General features: G+C 36.5%; 1 protein-coding gene and 1 long non-coding RNA gene across 3 annotated transcripts in view; one reads left to right on the top strand and one right to left on the bottom strand.

Moving 5' to 3' along the window:
• The window catches only part of LOC101735565 (voltage-dependent calcium channel subunit alpha-2/delta-3), an 83,117-nt gene that overhangs the window by 40,594 nt on the left and 28,027 nt on the right, over positions 1 to 14,496 (top strand). For both annotated transcript variants that reach the window (XM_004930224.5, XM_021350570.3), the window contains exons 4-6: positions 6,723 to 6,948; positions 10,115 to 10,246; positions 11,329 to 11,606. In XM_004930224.5, coding sequence (XP_004930281.2) covers positions 6,723 to 6,948; positions 10,115 to 10,246; positions 11,329 to 11,606 — 636 coding nt within the window. The remainder of the gene's footprint in view (positions 1 to 6,722; positions 6,949 to 10,114; positions 10,247 to 11,328; positions 11,607 to 14,496) is intronic.
• On the bottom strand, positions 4,025 to 5,449 carry LOC134198942 (uncharacterized). The gene is made up of 3 exons (XR_009973239.1): positions 5,302 to 5,449; positions 4,707 to 5,191; positions 4,025 to 4,494 (listed from the first exon to the last, which is right to left on the bottom strand). It is a non-coding gene; the product is annotated as an uncharacterized LOC134198942 (long non-coding RNA).

Genomic DNA, 14,496 nt, shown 5'->3' with positions numbered 1-14,496 from the left:
AATTAATAATACGAAATGAAAAGACCTCAAATTACTATCTAAAACGCGTCCCACGCGGTCTATGTGAACTGCGTGGGTGAAATCTATTCATTTTGAAATGGCCTCGGGGAAATTACATATGTGTGCTTCGATTAAAGTTTACGAAACAATTTTATTTGTTTAAAGCGTTGGAGGCGTGAACGGTTTGGAAAATACAACCTCTGCTCATGATGCTCATGATGGCACGAATGATGTCATTAAATTTCTAAAACCAACTGGGCTAAGTTCAGATTTTTTTTATATGTGTGGATGACCTTACAACCCACCTGGTGTTAAGTGGTTACTGGAGCCCATAAACATCTACAACGGCTGCCCCACCCTTCAAACCGAAACGCATTACTGCTTCACGGCAGAAATAGGCGGGGTCGTGGTACCTGCCCGTGCGGACTCACAAGAGTTCCTACCACCGGTAATTTACCGGATTTACAATTACGGATTTTTTTTACAACGGCAGCCCAGCATCGTTCTTCCCTTAACTGAGAAACCGGTCATACATTGCATCCTAAACAGATACAGAGCACGCATTGAGGCAACCTCATTTGTATAGTCTTTAATTTCACCGCTGCTGCCCAAAACGACGGAGTATCCTCGTGAATATAAGTGACGTGAACTAATTCAAAATTCATTTCCTATTCACCAAATTAGCATAGGCGTTGATTATGTTTCCATACTGGTGATTTTCTTTACTGGGGGTGGGACCTCATGTGAGTCCGCACGGGTAAGTACCACCGCACCGCCTATTTCTGCCATGAAGCCGAAATGCGTTTCGGTTTGAAGAGTGGGGCAGCCGTTGTAACTATACTAAGACCTTAGAACTTATGTCTCAAGGTGTATGGCGCATTTACGTTGTAGATGTCTATGGGCTCCAGTAACCACTTAACACCAGGTGGGCTGTGAGCTCGTCCACTCATCTAAGCAATAAATTAAAAAAAAACATAGTACTTGCTTATACTCGAATACAATAGCGTTAACAGAGGCCGTAAAATCTTTGTTTCACTAATTGGATTCACTCTGATGACATTTACAGATGTACTGATTTTAAGATTGCTTAGATACTAACAAACATGTGCAGTCGGGTCTGCTTAGAGTTATCGTCTCGAGTGCGTTAGACTAGTCGCGTGGGAGCTGAGAGCGAGCTAAAGAACGGGAGTCAACGACCTCGCTCACAAATCTTATACCTTTAAACGAGGAATTCTTGTATATATATATAACCTGAATCTCGGAAACGGCTCCAACGATTTTCATAAAATTTAGTATACAGAGGATTTCGGGGCCGATAAATAGATCTACGATAGCTACGATTAATTTTCAGAAAATATTGTTTTATTCGTGTTTTCAATAATCAACTTTATCGATAATCAACTTTATTACTCTTCCCGACATCTATTGGCGAATAATAATAATACTATTTTTCTTAATTGAGAGCAACAGCATTAAAGACACAACAAGATGGCGTTATAAAAAAAACGGAGCAAAGCTCGGTCATCGTCTAGTACCATATCAAACGCGTACACTCGAAGGCCTTATCGACTTTAATAAATGTAACTTCGAAGTAATCATGTTATTGTTGAAACGTGCCTCGAGACGTTTTATGTTATCCTCGGTCCATCAGAATCTAAGAACGAGAAATAAATTATGTCGTCTTCTACGAAACGTAGCTACGTCTCGTTCAAATAAACATGTTGATTACACTGAACATAATATAACTCGGGACTCAGGTAGCTTAGCAATATCAACTTGAACAATACCTTGTCGGGAATTTTAATCTTGTACGTATTTAAGTTTTACTAGTGGTCCCGCAGTAGTCGAAATTCGACTATAATTAATTGGAATTGTAAGTTTGTACACTATTATGCTTGTGTTTTATACTTCTATAATCACAAATTTCACCAAGGCTACACTATAAAAAAATATTAACAAAGACAAACAATATTTAATCTATTCTCAATTTGACAACAGACTTCAAGAACAAAAGTTTGACAATAAATAGTATGCATGCGTGTGTGCGTCAAATACATGATATGTAGTGTGTGTAATGTTTCCTTTATTGATTTCATGTATCTTTTATGCATTATTTTAAAAAAATATTAGCATTGTGCACTTTTTCTCTACATTCCCCATAAGTGTGGAAAATGTCATACTCCTCCGTCCGCGCAATTTTCGTAAAAAGGGACACAAAGTTTTTGGTTCACGTATTAATATATAGATAAGAGATCAGAAAATCTTCTATACATTACTATCGTAACGGCCGTCTGGTGTAGTGGTAATTGACATGGTCACTACGAAAGGGGGTTGCGGGTTCGGATCCCGCCAAGGAAGATATTTGTATGATAAATATAAAATGTATTTTCCAGGGTTATGGATGTATATTATATTTATGTATGTGTATAATAAAAAACTTACATTTATTTCCGTTATCTGGTACCTGTAACACAAGTTCTTTACGAACATAGCACGGGACCAGTCAACGTGGCGTGACTCTTGGTAAATTTTTGTTTATTTATTTAACATACCTACTTCTGTATAAGTCATTTCGTCACCTTATATTATAACATAATCATACTGATTTTCTACATTATATCGTCATGGTAGATAAATAAAAAACAACCTAAATACATTTTTAATGATAAATAAAATAGTTCTTAAACTCAAAACGTAGAGCATATTCTTGAAAGACAAACAGAATGTTATCGGCGTTATTCTGTCGGCGCGTGGATTATGATTGCTCTCATACCAAGCTTGGACGTCGCCGACAGACTCAGGAACCCGATCCTGGCACGATTCCATTGAACAGACTCCGTTCTTCGAATTGGATGATATTCAATCAATTCTCGTCTCTACGCAGTTCGCTTAAAATGCAAAATCACCTACCACAATCAATCAAGCAACGTCCTTCAATTACATTTGCTTTTCGTGGATGAATTCCACAACAAATCTTAATATGAAACTAAATATAAACGAAGGTTCTTAAGTTGAAAATACTAATAATGAACACAAAACTATGCAATAGCTTGTACGTTCAATTTAATATAAAAACATCGCAAATATTAGCAGAAGATGTGATCTGATTGCGTTTTTTTTTTTATTTATTGCTTAGATGGGTGGACGAGCTCACAGCCCACCTGATGTTAAGTGGTTACTGGAGCCCATAGACATTCACAACGTAAATGCGCCACCCACCTTGAGATACAAGTTCTAAGGTCTCAAGTAACGACGGCTGCCCCACCCTTCAAACCTAAACGCGTTACTGCTTCACGGCAGAAATAGACGGGGTGGTGGTACCTACCCGTGCGGACTCAAAAGATGTCCTGCCATCAGTAAAATTGATCACTAGGTCCCAAAAAATTGTGCAATATATGTATATTATCGCTCATATAAATACAACATTGCATTTTGTCTTACTAACTTAACCATAGCTCTCTTTAAATATTTATTTGTATGCTCATTTTCTTATGTATTTTGATGGATATTTATGAAACTTTGTTAAACTTCTCTCGGTGTAATGTAATTTCATGTAAAATTTATTTGCTATGTTAGGTTGACGATTCTATTAGGACTATTTAAGATTGGAGTTCGCACGTCCATACATAAATTCATAATAAAACTTATTTATAAAAAACGTAATTGGAAAATTGTAAAGTCCGTTGTCTTGAGCGGCACCGAGAAAAAACACCTCTTTTGTACTGAAAACGTGGCTTCAAACAGAATAAAGAAACGGCACATTTACGCAGCGGCCTCGGCATTGTTTCAAGAATAACAGCCTTTTCACAGCCCGTCTTAATGGCCGAGATAAAATATTTGTGACATCATGGAATCGCAAATTTTTCATTAGCACCCAGATAGATAAATAAATTATACGTTGTTTTACATAGTAGGTACGCAGCTACGAAAACGGACCCCGTCAAGAAATGGGATTAGGGTAAAGGAAGAAAAAGTACGTCCAATTAATTAACTTTTCCTTAGAGGCTAGGCAAGAAGAAAGTCCTTTTATTACGTTGTATATACGAGTTTTAATGGTAGCTAATTTTGTTATATAAAAGGTCTGATGTACTTATACAGAAAATTGAAAGAATATTGCGATGTTAGTAACTATCAAAAAAATTTATATTTACGGATATATTTATTAGTATTTTTCTAAATATTCTCAGTTATTTATTCATTTCATTACAAAACCGCAAGATGAGAATACACCTGCGAACATTGAGCGGTAACTCTGCGAGAACTGTGCTCTAGTTGTTTCTTATCAAAGGATTAAGTTTAATAAAAATCTCGTAGTGTAAGCGGCGTCGGTGCAAGAGAGCCTAGTGCAAGTTTTAATTACTTCGCCCCCGCTTCCAGGGATCGTTCCGACGATGAGGCCATTCCATCTCCCGAATAAAAACTCTCGTTTATAAACTGTTTGCAGAGGCTCTTGAAAACAGTTGTATATGTCAAAAAAAAAAACGGGAAGACACCCTGAAATTGTTCGTATTTGGAAAAAGAATTTCGCTAACAAAAGTACCTTTGTTTGTCATCGAAAGATCCACCACGTTCCAACGTAAAAAAAATTAAATGGATTGTTCAAAGAATTTCGATTGTATGTTGACTATGTAGACAAAGTTAAAGTTGTAATATTTCATTATTAGTTACTCATGCAGAGCTGTTGTAGGAATTCAATTGATACTTACTTACTTCCATTTTATGTATTACTTGCAGCGGGCATTTACGTTGTGTTGTCGACGGATTCTTGTAACGTCGCTGAGTTTAGAGTTTATTCCATGAGATTTTTTAACGGAAACGCCACGAGCGATACGGTGGGAATTATTTTAACTGATTAGTAACCTAGTGCTAGATGACCTAGTGCTTCTTCACTTTAATCTTGTAACAACGTGGCTCATTAACCACTTAGCATCCGTAAAAGGGCACTTTTCGGGAAAACAAAACAAAGTCTCTGGACGTGGATTTATGGGCTCTTCCAAAAGGCCACTAAAGTAAATTTCCAAATTATTGTGACATTTTTTTTATTTTTTCATTTCATCTAACATCGTTTCGTTCTACTTCATTTCATTCCAATCGATTACAAGTTCCGACAAATCATTTCATTCCGATCAATATCACTTTCAAATAGCGATGTATGTAAATATGATTTGGTTAAAGGATAGTGATCGGGGCTCTACAAAAAGAAAGAAAAAGATTTCTCATCGGAACAAAAAAAATATGTTTCTTTATCCTAGAAAAGACAAAGTAAACTTCAAACGTCTATCATGAATGAAATCCACATACCTGAAGTGCGAACATTTATCAACAAACTAAATAAATGAGTGACGGAAAGCTCTGATTCCGTTATCCAGGGCTGCACATTAGCGTACAAATATGTATAAGCTTGCGGATAATCAAAGCAGGGTCGACACGCAACCATTGAGAATACCAGCGAACCGAAAGGGTTGCCAAATGTCACCTCACAAGGTGACCAGGTCAAAACTCTTTCAAGATAATAATCCGAATATTATTCTTGTATTTGCATAAGATATTAAGAAAATTACTTTGTCATGAACTTGCTTTATATTCAAATTCTTTTATGCTAATATTGGATTGTTACGCTTTTGTACAATTTCTTATGTTAAAAATCTTTTCTTGTCATACTTTTATTTGTTGTGCGCATTAATTCAGTCGCAATAAAAAAATCTTTGCGAAACCTTTTGCATAAAAATTCCATTGATTAAATTTATAAAGGTTTTTTTAACAAAATGAAATGGTCAGATTCATTAAATTTATGGGAACCAGAAAACTGAGAACTTAAATATAGACCAGGAGTTTTCAACTACTGAACGCATCAACCCTTTCTGATCTCAATAAAAGCGGGAGCTGGTTTTATTTCAGATCAGTCGCTAATGCCCCAGCGTCGGGACAAAGGCGACTATCGATCAGCCCAATTCCACCCTGGCTAATTGCCGATTGTCTGTCGTTTTTATCAAGGACTCTTTGTGCTCTCCCTCCACGGATGACTTGACTGATTCCGCCCTTGCAAGTTTGTCATAACACAGTCAAGCTGTTGACATCGAGTGTAGACGTTATACAAGAAAGCAATGACCTCTATTATATCTAATCATAGAGAAAAAATACATAATGATTTCGAAATAATACAAATTTAAATAAATTCAAAGGGGGAACGCTGCCTTCGGAACCTTGCCTAAAGGCCTTTTAATAATATATTTGAGATATTAATTTATTATTATTATTTAATATTATTAATTAAACTTTTAAATTTTAATGTTGACATTACTCTATAAAGCAAAATAAATCCAAAATCAAATCAGAAAAAAAAATTATTGAATTGATTATGATAGTTTTGGGTTATAATGTTTTCTTCGGCTATCTCTAACGTCTACAACGCAATTAAAACTACTTTTACGGTTTGATCCCGCGTTTTATATTGTAATTATTTTATTTTTGACGTTTCAAATACTTAAGAGTTTTTATCCGTCTACATTTGAACATTGTGCTGATATATTCACTGTAAAGTATCGAAATATCCGAAAATAATTTATAATGGCATTAAAAAACGCGAGATTGAACGTAAAAGTATTTTTTATAGTATCTTGTAAACATGCGTGTGAAATTCAAATAATATGGTAAAAATTCTAAGCCGAACATTTTTAAATTGAATAACATGACAATAATAATGATATTTCTTTGTGATTTAGCGGATCATGGACAGCGCCGAAGCCGCCGCGCTATCATCAAGCAGTGGATCTGAAGGCACCCCCGGTACATATTACGACGCGCGATGGTTAAATGTCCACGCTGATGATGGAACTCTGGCGGCGAAGGCACGACGTTTGCTCCTCGCCCCCAGTCGGCACTTTGATCACATCGCTGTCAACACTAGCTATAGTGCTGTTTTGATGCCGCCCTATATCAGCGTTGAAGGTAATCAATTCTATACAATTGTTGTTAATTGTTTAGTTTAAAACTTCCTTTTTAACCTTCATTACGTAATCACTACATGGTATAAAACAATGTCGCTTTCTCTGTCCCTGTGTATGCTTAAATCTTTAAAACTACGCAATGGATTTTGATGCGATTTTTTTTAATAGATAGAGTGATTGAAGAGGAAGGTTTATATGTATAATAACATCCATTAAATAGTGGAGAAATCAATAATAAATCACAGTTTCGGGCGCTGCCGCTAGTAGAGTACAAATGAGGAATCTAGTGCCATAAAGAATTTTATACCAGTCAACCATAAATTACGGAACATTCTAAACAGAAGCCGAAGTATGAGACGGGGAGAAATTTAGCTAGAGAAATAGATTTTACAAAAATACTTTACTCTTTTGTTTTGATCGTTTACATTTAATAATAACTTGTTAATAATAATTATTGTATAAAAAAAAAGAAAGTAGAATAAAAATCTTATATTTTTTGTAATGTATTATAATAGTTATATGTTATATTAGTAGGAAGCGGCTTGGCTCTGCCCCTGGCATTGCTGAAGTCCATGGGCGACGGTAACCACTCACCATCAGGTGGGCCGTATACTCGTCTGCCTACAAGGGCATTAAAAAAAAAAATTGTAAGACAATGGCATTCTTTACTAAAAAAAACTGACAGAAATGGGTCCCTGATTTCATCGAAAGCTACAGCATGTATAAATCATTAAAACGAAAATATTAACCTGCTTCATATTATCAAGTTAAAATCAAATGTTATGAATAATTCTGATAGTTGAACTATTGAAATAATTTAAAACAAGCAACAAGCCTCCCCCTGAATAATGGAAACCATTTCTTTTGTTGACACGTGGAAGGGTGGAATGATTTATCGACTTTTTGACATACATTTTGTCTATTAGTGTTGCCAGAAACTATAATTTATATTTAATGACGATACTGTGTTCCTTAACTTTGTAATTTTTTTCAATAACCTCTAAAATTAATGCTTTTCCTTTTTCATATATCATCCATCATACATTTTCAGTATATTCGCTGAAACTTTTGTATATATAATATTCGACGGGCCACTATTAGCTTTACGGCAAGTTTTATAAAGGCCGTTAGGGTTTCGCCCTCGGAATTACAGTATCATATAAGCTCATATTTCGTAAACCCCCAATCTAAAACGAATGTAGCTGCCTGAGACCATTGACTTCGGCCATAGATAATACACATAAATTAGTTATAGATAAGCAACTCAAGCACTCAACAAAAATGTTTACGGGCGTCAGCCACTAGATGGCTTCGCTTCGATTAGTTTCTCATTGCTCTTGTAGATAGCAGTAACATATTACCTATCCTATATTTTATTTTTTATAAAGGATTTTGTAAATTTTCAACAACAAATAAAAACTTGTATGATTTATTAATTTTTAATTTTTTGTGTTTAGTTATACTATAATTAAATGCCTTAACTTTAACAGCATATAAGTTTAGGGGCATGTGCTACAAGATGTCGGTAGTTTCCATACAAAAAAATATTTGTCTGAAACTTTAGGGCCCTGACTGCGGCCGTCAGTTAAATTTTGCATTACATGTCTTGCTAATCCAAGAAACGACCGTAAAGTATATCTTCCATTTGTAATTATTATGTATTTAATGTGATGTGCAGATGTAATCCAATACTATCACGTTCTTTGATTTCCGGTAATGATCCCTGTACACAGACATGTACAGTTCTTTAATCGATATCGACATTATTCGGTCGAAACAGAAAATCACGTAGACCCCAATCGTAAACTTTGAACAGTCAAATCGTCAAAATTCTTTGTACTTAAATCCGTTATACTAAAATTATAAAGCTGAAGAGTTTTTTTGTTTGAACGCGCTAATCTCAGGAACTACTGGTCCGATTTGAAAAAGTCTCTCAGTGTCAGATAGCCCATTTATTGAGGAAGGCTATATAACAGACTATATAACTATATAACATCACTAGACTATATAACATCACGCTAAGATCAATACAAGCGGAGCACCAATAAAGAATGTTTCAAAATCGGATTTTTTTCCCTTTTGACAGCTTCCGCAGCGTGCGCTACAGAAACGGTTAAATTTTCGCTAAAATAATGTATGACAGAATTGTTCTCCTTTAAAAGATCTAAAAAAAAGTCCGCAACAGCATATGTCTATATGTTAAGGTTAACTCACTATAATGTTTTTTATGCTAAGCAAATTTGTTCTAAAATAATGAACTAATCCACGCGGACCAAGTCGCGGGCAAAACCTAGTCTTACATAAAGGAGGCCAAATATTACAACCGCCGCACTTAATTCAAAGGATGTAGTTACATTGGACGGGCCTAAGAACGTTTATTTTACAAACCCCATAGCACACAGCCGAGCCATTAATTTTTCCGGCTGAATGTCGAAGAGAAAGCAATCACGGCTGCCCAATGAACCAAGTTTGCCAATTACGTTTCTTTTAAAGGGTAGTTAAAGAAAATTTACGTAATTGCTAAAATCGCCGGCTTTGATGCAAGTTAAAGTGTCAGAACCATAGTCGTGCTAAAATCTATCATAAAAGATATGAACGGATAACATCAATTTTGTCATTCTTACCACTAACCGATTAGACCATTTTACTGGTGGTAGGACCTCTTGCGAGTCCGCACAGGTAGGTACCACCACTCTGCCTAATTCTGTCGTGAACAAGGGCGGATCCAGGGGGGGGGGGTCATGGGGGTCGTGACCCCCCCCCTGAGCTTGTTCCAGGACCTAGGTGGACCACATATTGAACATAATGATTTTAGGACCACGGTTATGGAATATAAATAAGCTGCCTCATTCCTACTTTTTACTTGTATCTATTGTTATCAAAATTAAATTATAAGTTCTTGACTTGACCATGACTATGTGACCCCCTCCGGGCACCAAAGCTGGATCCGCCCTTGGTCGTGAAGCAGTAATGCCTATCAGTTTCGTAATGGGCTCCAGTAACCACTTAACACCAGGTGTACTGTGAGCTCGCCCACCCATATAAATATTTAAAAAAAATAGACCATCACGGGTAATCGGATAGATTTCACCGGTCTATTTTATACTGTCACACAGGAATTTAACAAAAACGCTTTTTCTCTGTTTAATTATAAGTTTATTTTCTAGATCCCGAAGTGCAAAATCAGATCGCGTGGTCAGAGCACTTGGATCCTTTGTTCGTTAACAACTACGAAATAGATCCTACATTGTCGTGGCAATATTATGCTTCTTCCAGTGGATTTATGAGGAGATATCCAGGTAAGGTGACATAATAATAATAATATGTTAATGTAAGTTTTCCAGGTGGTATTTTGCGTAATTTGTTATTTATTGCGAGATCAAATCAGAAATGAGGAGATTCGCAGGATAACCATGGTAACCGACATAGCCCAAAGGATTGCGACATTGAAGTGGCAGTGGGCAGGACACATTGCTCGTAGAACGGATGGCCGTTGAGGCCAGAAAGTTCTTGAGTGGCGACCGCGTACTGGAAGACGTAGCGTGGGTAGGCCTCCCACAAGATGGGCCGACGATCTATTGAGGTTCGCGGGGATCCGCTGGATGCAGGCAGCGCATCACCAGTCTTTGTGGCGAGGCTTGGGGGAGGCTTATGACCAGCAGTGGACGTCCATGGGCTGATAAGAAGAAGAAGAAGATTGCGTAAACCTGTCCCAGCCTTAAATTCATATTTTATTATAAATATTCCCTCGGTATTTATACACCGGCACAGTTTCATTGCTCGATACAGTGCACCGAACATCTTATCCTTACGGCCAGGGTGACTTCAAAAATGTTCTGTAATATCCACGCGGTAACTACTATAGTCTGCCTGTTTCTGTCGCAAAACAGTCAGGCGTTTCGGTTTGATGGGTGGGAGCCTTCTATACTGTACAATTGAAACTTCAGCTGTGTCTCAAGGTGGGTGACTCCATTCACACTGGGACGTTTATGAGCTCTGATGAACACTAGACGTCGGATAGATTGTGAACTCGAATGAGTTACCTACAGACTACATGAACATACAAAAAAATAATTAAAGCATAACTTTAGTTTTTTTTTCCTTGGACGGTTGGACGAGCTCACAGCTCACCTGCTGTTAAGTGGTGACTAGAGCCCGTAGACATCCACAACGTAAATGCGCCACCCACCCCGAGACAATTTCTAAGGTCTCAAGTAGGTTACATGTTCGGCCCTTTTGTATTTTAGTTTATTAATTTTTTCATTGCTCAACCTTTTTATATACAAATATACATGATGAATATAATTATTTCTTTCTTTGTGTCTTGTGCTTTATAACTTAAATATGCTCAAAAATAATAAAACGTTATTTTTATCCGCAGCAATGTCCTGGCCTCCGGAAGACGGCTATTCACACCACGCCCGAGACTTTTACGACTTCAGATCGTCGAACTGGTTCGTCGAGTCGGCGACATCTCCGAAAGACTTGGTCATTCTACTCGATGACTCTGATGACGTCAGCTCATCGTACTGGAGACTGGCGAAGGCTACCGTATCGGCTCTACTCGACACGCTCGGCCCTAACGACTTCGTGAATGTGTACCGTTACAGCGACACGGTAGCGGAGATAAACTCTTGCTACACGAAGGTTTTAGCTCAGGTTAGTGTACTATTTTATTTCTCGACTAGCTGACCCGGCAGACTTCGTAGTGCCTCAATCGATAAATAAAAGACCTAAACTTTTATATAAAATAAACTTAAAACAAACAAAAGGGATCCATCCGACAGGGGATACATCAAAGGAAAAACAAAATTGTTTGTTCTTTATATAATTCCGAGCATTTTCATATTTATGTACTTCCACAATTAATTCAACACCAAAATTAGCCAAATCGGTTCAGCCGTTCTCGAGTTTTAGCGAGACTAACGAGCAGAAATTCATTTTTATATATAGAGATATAGATAAATGCGGCGATCCAATAACCATGTATCGCCATTTATATTAATAACATTAACAGTTAGCCAAACAGACATTTGTTCGGATTCAATAACATAATCGTAGCTACGTAAACTTTATAGAAACGATCGCTACCTCAAGAACAATTTCAGTTAACACCAATCAAGAATAATTAAACGGCATAAGTTTAATTAAAACAAGGGTTCTCGGAATAAGGTGGGCGTTACACACTGTGTAGCCTTGATTTACGTGAATTCAACTGTCAAATTTCGTATTATGTGTGAATTTATGAGTGTGTAGTTTTATTGGTAGTGCAACTCAGACACAGTCCACTGAGTTTCTCGCCGGATCTTCTCAGTGAGTCGCGTTTTCGATCCGGTGGTAAATTCTGCGAAGCACGGCTCTTGCTAGGGTTCGTGCTAGCAACGTCGTCAGGTTTGAGCCCCGTGAGCTCACCTACTAGTTAAGGTTCCGCTCAAATAGCCTCTCAAGGCTATCAGCTTAGATAGAAAAAAAAAAGGTAGTGCAAAATTATTATTTTAATAACTGAAAGAACTTGGCTCCTGCTTTTTGGCGTGGTTTGTCTTTTTCGAACGTTAAAGAAAAACTCACCACCAACACACAACAACATTAAGGTGAAAGTCAGAAATCGATTGAATTCACAATCGTTTCAAAGTAAAGTTTTGTTTTGATTGTGGAAGAAAAGTTGATACTGTCAGAAATATGACTGATGTGATGATCGAAAATTACCACCAAAAAAATATAAAGGATTAATTTGAATTATTAGATATTGAAATAACGACTGGCTAGATGGTGCGATGACCTCCGCACGGTGGCCGGCAAGAAGTGGATGAGGAGAGCCGCAGACCGGGCTCAGTGGTGTAGATTGGGAGAGGCCTATGTCCAGCAGTGGACGACTATTGGCTGTTGATGATGATAATGATGATGATGATGATGATGATGATGAAATAACGACTATCGTAAACGTTTTTATCATCAAGACCCTCTACTCTCTACCCTGTTAGAAAAATATTCTGATTTATAAATAATCACAGTTATTCGTTAGTAGAACTCACACGAAACAATTATCAAAAAGATTTTCATCAAATTAACCACGTTCACCTTGAACCAAACTAGACAAGATTACCTAAATGCCACTATTTATTGGGCCACGTTAAAATCGTATAGTTACAATTCTAGTTATATATAAATAAGCAAAAACAAAACAGTTCAATATCTCTTTCTTCTTTGTTTGTCAATAATTTACTTTATTTATTTATTTATAATTGACTAGCTTAAAAAATTGGTAACATTTTATTCCGTACTTTACATAAAGAAATGTCAATAACAATATAAAGAATGTGTCGATGATTATGATCGCATTTCAACCATTGACTGAACATTAGTATATTATGTGTGCTCAAATTAAAAGGAAACTATTTAAAAAAATGGTATGTCTTATAGATCTAATGATATTTAAGAGGTACAAAGTGTTTTAAATTGCTCTCTGTAATTTTCTTCATAATATTTCAATAAAATAATGGTGTACACACCATGCTTATTTGTGCAACAAGCAGTCATATGTTCCGGTTTGAAAGACTAATTTTTTTTATTGATTAAATGGGTGGTTTGCGTAAGCATTATATTAGCTATGAGTTCACTCACTAGTATATTTGTTTGACCTGACTTTCCTGTGTGTCAAAAAAAGTTATCCAATTAATTAATAAAAGTCAGAAATTCCAATACTATAAATTTAAATATCTTTAACACGACACTTCCTCTAAGCAAAGTTGTCCTACAAAGTTTTCTGAATTTGCTTTCTAATATTTCTATGAATATTCCATTTTCCGATTTATAAATTAAACATGAATCTAGATCAGCGACTTACTAAAATTTTCCGAACCTGAATTCACCGTCGGTGTTCTCTATTAAGAAATCGATAATCGCGCTTTGGTAAATTAAAGCCTTCAGATATCATGGTCCGATTTGAAAACAACACTAGTGCCAGACAGTGATATAATTGAATTGCCTATGAATTTTTAACGGTGTGTTCTTGTACAACTTTTAATTACGGTGTACGTCTTAGGTCAAGTATTAAGTGTTCCTAATTATGTATTCCGAGGTTTTTCCGTGTTGAAAACGTGATTATTGTGCCATATTAAAACGTAAAGCTGTTTCTCTTTCTTCTTTTTAGCCTTACCCCACATTAAGTGGATTCGGCACGGCAAGTCCTCTTATCATGCTGCATTGAGACTTGGCATGAGTTGTATGACCGGCAACCCGCCTAAAGTCATAGTTAAAATGAGGGTTTGGATTATATCTCCATAGATCTATCGCAACGTGCCATAGGAAGAGACTATTATATTTCTTTTGTTGGTGCTTTTTTTGTTTAAGCCGTTTTTTGGTCTAGGATTACATTATCATATTCTTATCACGTTTATATTAAAAAGTTATCTTTATTTGAAAAATATCATTTTTTATTTTATTGATTTTTATTTTATTTTATTGACTGACTCAATTCTACATTAGGTAGCACCTCTAACTGGGCCGTTGGTCGTGGATTTGATTCCCGCGTCGGGCAAACATTCGTTTG

This window comes from Bombyx mori, chromosome 5, assembly GCF_030269925.1.
Source record: "Bombyx mori chromosome 5, ASM3026992v2".
NCBI classification, from domain to species: Eukaryota; Metazoa; Arthropoda; class Insecta; order Lepidoptera; family Bombycidae; genus Bombyx; species Bombyx mori.
This window is presented reverse-complemented; position numbering and strand designations above follow the sequence as displayed.